At 39.1% G+C, this 6866-nt stretch overlaps 1 protein-coding gene across 1 annotated transcript in view; it reads right to left on the bottom strand.

Moving 5' to 3' along the window:
• Positions 1–6458, bottom strand: part of LOC107744979 (rho GTPase-activating protein 44-like) — a gene marked incomplete at its 3' end in the record, with an annotated part of 51900 nt that extends 45442 nt beyond the window's left edge. The window contains exon 1 of the mRNA XM_016558813.1: positions 6198–6458. Coding sequence (XP_016414299.1) covers positions 6198–6250 — 53 coding nt within the window. The remainder of the gene's footprint in view (positions 1–6197) is intronic.
• Between the last annotated feature and the right edge of the window lie 408 nt (positions 6459–6866).

Raw genomic sequence — 6866 nt, forward strand, 5'->3', positions numbered from 1 at the left:
GTAGATATGTGGGGGTGTGTTAGAACGAGCCGTTTTAGGTAGGTGTGGCTGACTCTTAACTTTTATAAAGAATATCTCTTTGGATTTGAGACTTTAGTCTTTGCAACTTTACAGATCTTCTTTATGCACCAAGAGCTTGTAACACTCCAAAGAGAAAGGAACAATTGAAATCGCATCATATGACCCCTTTAAATCAAATGTTCTAATACTATGCTATTATTCTATTATTCATCTTGGAGCAAGTTCAAATGAAAGGTCTTAGAACTCTTTATTGCATTTTTCAAATTCAAATAGAAAATGAAAGGAAAAAATATTTCCAGAAGACCAAAAGAAAGGCTACTTAAAACGTTCTACGGTGCTCTATTGCTAGTGAAAAACTTCTACCAGTCATTCACTGTCTCTTACTACTGGGACTGATCACCAGTAAACAGTGAACACACACCAGTAGCTGACAAGAGTTTGTTCTTGCTGCTGCTGACATTGCACACCTGCACGCCCCTAGAGACACTGGGGTGGAGGCTGGAGGAGAAAAGAGAAGGAAGGAGAACCTCTTTATAGAAGCGTTTCCCATTTAATTAAAAACTAGGCCACTGCAGATACATAGACGAAGAGACACCATGATGTGTGAAAAAAGACACTGTCCCTGTGACTTACATCAAATATAGGCTCGGCTAATGATAGAGCTACAGTAGCGGTCCTAGAGACTTGGCTTCTGAACCCAGGCTTGCACATGCTGACACTGCCTGTGTTTTAGGACAAGTTTAGAACTGGCAAAACATTAAAGGATCTTTAAAGGATTGTCTTCAAGGCATGAAGAATGATGACGTCAGAGAAACAATATATAAACTCAGCCACTGGACTATGGGGATGAGAAATATATTGGAGAGAGACTATATTTGTGTAGAGCAATGTTCATCTAACTGGCCAATACCAGAAGAAGATAACTGCTCCTTTCTAGTGAGCTACCTTTGTTGTCTACTGCCTACGTAGACTATCTTCTAAGAGCTATCTAGCATCCTAACCAAAATGATGAACGTGAAATCATAAAACTATCTGCACAGGCAGGCAACCACGCTAAAAGTTCAACTCATAATGTTATAAGCTAACACCAATTAGCACTAATATGCATTGCACACACTAATACTGGCTGAAACAATCACTTTTCAATTAGATGGAACGTTCTTATTGTCACTTGTCTGTATTGAAAGAATTAATTTTTTTTTTATTAATTAGTTTATCAACTCCGCCCACAGTTTTTTCACTGAGGTCGACACAATGCATTCTGGGATGCTGGCTTTGAATTTGGCCAAAACAAGGTGTCGAAGATATCAGCATTTGCCTCCCTTATGATGCCTTAAAGGCATAGTTCATAATACATGTTTTATACTTCCAATTACTATGCTGTATATTTGTGTTTTTTTTTCTCGAAGTTTTAAATAAAATTTAAAGAGATTATCGAAGTATGTTTTGCAAGAAAATAGAGTAATTGCACGAAAATACAATTTTCTACTTCAAAATTTAATGTTTAATTAATTTCATGTTTATTTCATAATTAATTCTGAGGAAAAACTGTTTCTACGCAAAAAAATTTCAGTGCCTGTTTGATGTGCTCTGTGTATGTGAATTGATCAATCAATCTGTTCAATGTCTAGCAATCTGTAATCTGTTCATCATATAAAGCAATCATGTGTCTCTACTAGGGATGTAACGATTAACCGCAAGCCGGTTGAAAATCGATTCAAATATGTGACAATTCAAATCGGTTGAGATGCCAAACAAATCGCGATACAATTGGAGTAGGAGTTTATATAAATGTATCTCTGAGGGGAACTGACTGTCTTTAGAAAAGTTTACGTGGTATTTTTTTCATCTCGTCTCTGTATAATTCATACTAAAGCAGCATGTCTTCAATCTCATTTTGTTCAAAAAAATTGTGAGAAAATCGAATCGTGAAATCAAATTTGTGAATCGAATCGAATCGTGAGTTGAGTGAATCGTTATATCAATAGTCTCTACAAATGAAAGGGATTAAACTGCTTGATTCATATGAATTACTTTTACTATGGCTTTATAAACTTTTTTGTAGCTTGAACTTGTAACTTGAAAAAAATGTGCCTCTACATTTTTGTAACTTTTGCAAAATGTACCTTTACATACAATTTACTGCAGATTCCAACTGAAACGGACACTAGTGGCAGTTAAACACCAGCAACTTTCATTGTTTTTCACAGAAATTATAATTACAGTGGCAGATGAAGGGCATTAACCTTTCAGCGTCACTCACCGGACCTTTCATTTTCAATCTGCCTCAATACACACGACACGTAACAAAACATTGTCAGATTCAGACTCATCTGTTTCAGACACAACTGAGCAATTTTAAATCAAGTACACTTTGTGCATGATGCATATTGAGCCACAGGGGAAAATGCCCAGGTTCTTTGTAGCATCAACGAAAGAGACAATTCAGCAGAACTTTAGCATGTGTAATGAGTTTCAATCTGATCATAAGATTAAACTATGGTTTGCTTTTCCGTAGGCTACAGGGAAGCCCTGTTTGATTGCTTGGTTTAAACTCCTCTGTCCTCACAGGCCTTTGACATTTTGTTTGGCAGTATTTGGAGTATGGAGTATTTGGCAGTAAATTGCAGTATGCTTAAATTATCAACAAAAGTACCACCATGAATACTACTGACAGCTGTTTACCACAAGTTAAAGATTCTAGACTTCAAATGAACTATACTTCAGACCTCAGTTTTACTCAAGTGTGGTTTCGAACACAGGTGGTCGACACAAGCGCTATAGAAAGCTTCATCTTTGTCCAGTATCTGCTCTATGTTTCTCCAGAAGTTATGACCGAAAAATTTCTTTGTACTCTTTTAAACTAAAGTTGCGGCTCTCTCATAACCCCGTCACATAAGCACTTGTCAATGCAGCCGTCTGATGTTGTTGTTGCTATTTTGTTATTGTTGTTGTTCTGTCTCTTTAGTTTTATTTTCTACTGTGAAACAACGGCCCGGGCCAGTGTTGCCACGTTGTGTCGCAACACCAAGCCAATAAGCATGTGCGACCTGTTACAAAAATCGGAAGGTGCACAGTTCGCAGACCCTTGCGTCCGCATAAAAAACGAAGTGTACTTTGGCTTATAGACACTGTATTATGCATGCCAGGCCAGTAGTTGGCAATGTCACTTTGTAAAGAAACACTACACGAACATGTAATAAGCATGTGCATGACATCACAGTTTTCACAAATTCAAGTTTTTGTAGTTTACACAGAGACGATAACGGTATCGTTTTCAAAAACTTGCACGATGAAACCCATTTTTAAAAGTTTGCATTTTTAGGTCCCCAAAACGCTGTTGTTGTGTGAAGCAGTTTTCTGCATTTAGTTGAAAATGGTGTTGCGGAAGCGCTCCCTAAATGAACCAAATTTTCATTTCCAAATTTTTCACTCTTGTAGCATTACTAGCTCCTCTATAAGCAACTAAGAATCAGTATTATATATATATATATATATAAAACCACTTACTGATGATCGCACTCTAAAGTAAAACATACGTGTTTGGTGTATATATAAGAAAGGATTCCCTTGCAATGTGTGGGCACTCCCTGTTGTGTGAGCATGTTTGTTACGCAGGGCCATTAATCAACATACACACTATTCCCAACCTCTCTGCTGACGATGAAAAACACGCACAACTCCATAAGCACTTACAATGTACTGTTCCCAGTAACAACAAGCCAGCAGTTCTGAAGGAAAAGGAAGGCTGCCATACTTCCTGAGAGAGAGAAAACACTACAGGCAGTGCACAACCCCACCAAAAACCCTCACAAACACTCACTGACACAAAAACATGAATGAAGAGACTATAAATATAGTCACAATGAGAACACAGAGAAAGAGCACAAATACTGGCCCCTTAACTAGACGAACACAAGTATACATACACACAGAGCCGGGGGTAGTCATTTTTATCACAGTGGGCAAGAGGAAATGTGATTTACAAATGATGAGAAATGAAAGCAGCGGGTAGGCTGGGTGACAGCTATAAAAGCATCTGGACAAATGTCAAATACATAAATACAAATGTATACACTAGGGCTGTGCAGTATTGCAGTACATACAGTGTGATTATAGAAATGGTTGTTTTTAGTTGTTTACGGCTGCTACAAATTTATATTAAGTACTAATTTCTATCTCACCGACCCCAAACTTCTGAACGGTAGGTTATTTAAAATGTTGGTTTCACTGTTTTGAGTCCGAGTCTGCTTTTTGTAAGTGTTATATAATGTAAGACTTATCATTCATATGTTAATAAATACATTTATCTTTGAGTTTTTGCTCATCGAGTTCTGAATAAAAACAGAGAATAATCAAATAACTAAAAATGTGTCATAATATGAAATGTACAGCAATTGTAATTTCCATTTCATGTCGACTATAAAGTGAAAAGCAAGTATTGAATACCGAAATGAAAGCAGATCTAAATGTGATTGGCCTGACTACATACATAAGCAGAGAGAAATCACAGGAAGAATACGTTATGACTTTTGGATTCAAATTTGGTCAAAAATATATGTATGCATTCAAAATTGTTCACAATAATAGCAGTAACACACATTAAGAAAATAAAGTCTCTTTTGTTTTCATGCTGACTTTAAATATTCACAAAGAAAAATGGTGTTGATAATGGATAACAAAAATCAGTGACGTAACAAGAGTCATGGATTATCTCCTACACTGCATTACCTCTGCACAAGTCTGTCAAGGTCATCGACACAGTATCTAAGTGCAAATCTCAGCTGATATTGGAAGATGCGGCTCTGTACTTCTAACAGTACATGACAGGAACGTGCAAATCTATTTTCCAAAGCAAACATCAGTCCAGTACGCCCTCCCAGACCCAGAAACATATTATTAATGAGTCAGGACTCTGTGCTGTTTAGGAAACATGTTGTTTCTCATTACCGCACAGCTACAGACAGAATGCCACAGTGGGCCGCTGCCACAGTTCCCTGGACATTACCAGGGAAAGGTAGAGAATACTAATGCAGGGCTTAAGCACAAACACACACACAATCTCATGCCACGAGCAATGCTGGAACCGGGTTGGAGGAGCTGGCTTGCCATTTTCCACTGGCCTGCAGATGCCAGCCAGAGGCAGTAAAAGAGAAGCTTCCCTTCTAACCACCCACAGAGAATGTATTTGAAATGATGACCCACAACACTGTGGCATAATCACCCAGCAAGGAGCTGCCCGATAGCGACACACACCTTCTGGCCTTTCACAACGGCCCGTGCATGACAAGCAGCCCTCCTTACCATGTGAGAAGAGAGGTAGGTGAGAGAAGAACGTAAAGAACAATCCGAACATGTGAAAGGTCAAGCATCACACACCCACTCCAACATAAACAAGATAAATTGGGCAAGCATATCAGCAGCAACCATGGAAAAAAAAAAAAAAAACGCAGCAACTTTTTCGCAATCCGCACTATAATGCACTGGATTTGGAAATTCGAAGCCGTGCTTTCTGAAGCAATGATGACCTTCTCCATCAGTGACAGATCTTGCTGATGTACTGCACCCAACTCCTCCTCTTTTTTTTCCATAGATCACTGTGCGATGAAAACATTGCGCCTTTGCCATTTTCCTCTCATCCGCATCCATCTACCGCATCAGCTGGCACTGGAGACATGTCATTCTCATACCTCTCATTCAAATCAAAGTGAGCTGATACAGCAGTGCTACATTAAGCTGCACTTGATGGAAATGCATCAGGGAGGTTTGTGCAGGGGGTGTAGTGTCAGTGCCATGGGGAACCTCCGAGAGGCATTTTGCTGGAAGAAATGCCTCTGCAGTGAACCCGTTATGCACAACACACGGATGCACAACCTCCAATTATGCATCTATAATAATAATAATAATAATGCCTAATATTGCATGGGTGTGATAATGCATAAAGCTATTTTAAGATGCATTGCGCAATCAAGATGCTAGACGCTATTTGTAGTAATGGCTACTAAAAATGTTTAAAAATGCATTTGTATATTTAGAAAACTGAAAGTTTGAATGGGAAAATATATGGGAATTGGTACTGCAGTTAGGGATTCTTTTCTGCGAATAAATAAGTAAATAAATAATAAATAAACTTCGTCATGGCGTAAAACGATCGTATTTAAGATCATAGCGCTCACCTGCCAACAGTCTGGTTGGCGAGCTGTCGCATCCGATTGAATTGCTTCTTCATTTTTGTATATTTTCTTTTTGTCTGCGTTAACACCTCGAGCGCAAAACAATCCGCATTTCGCTCAAAATAAAGGGACGTAATCCGGTGCGAACATCCCCGTTATTCCCATCACACTCCCTCATGGCAAACCGAAAGAGGGTAGAAATGTCCTAAGATGCGTATTTCAGTGCATTTTTGCGCTGCTGCTCGGCTGAGATGCTGCTGGGCGATTCTCACATCGGCAAAGTGACAGCAGCGGTACGACGCAAACGCGGTGCAGCATGGGAAGTGTAGTCTTATTACACACGATCCATGTGCCGGGTGCTTTTGATTTAGTTCGGTGGACAGACAGGTATGCAGTGAGTGGAGCGGGTGGCGTTTAGTTCGCACTAGTGATGGGAAGTTCGGTTCTTTTCCGCGAACCGGTTCTTTCGGACAGTTCGATTCAATAAACCGGTTGAAAAAACCGGTTCACCGGTTCTTTTACGCTCGACGTAATGACGTCATTGGCGATGACGTAATGGCGTTAAGTCTATCGCGGGCTTAACACATTCAAATATAAAGTCAGTAATCATAACATCAGTCAATTAAAACATCATTATAATCTGAGCACTGCAGCAGTTCACTCATAAAGAAC

The sequence above is a fragment of the Sinocyclocheilus rhinocerous genome, unplaced genomic scaffold, assembly GCF_001515625.1.
Source record: "Sinocyclocheilus rhinocerous isolate Xijiao unplaced genomic scaffold, SAMN03320098_v1.1 scaffold1219, whole genome shotgun sequence".
Taxonomy (NCBI): domain Eukaryota; kingdom Metazoa; phylum Chordata; class Actinopteri; order Cypriniformes; family Cyprinidae; genus Sinocyclocheilus; species Sinocyclocheilus rhinocerous.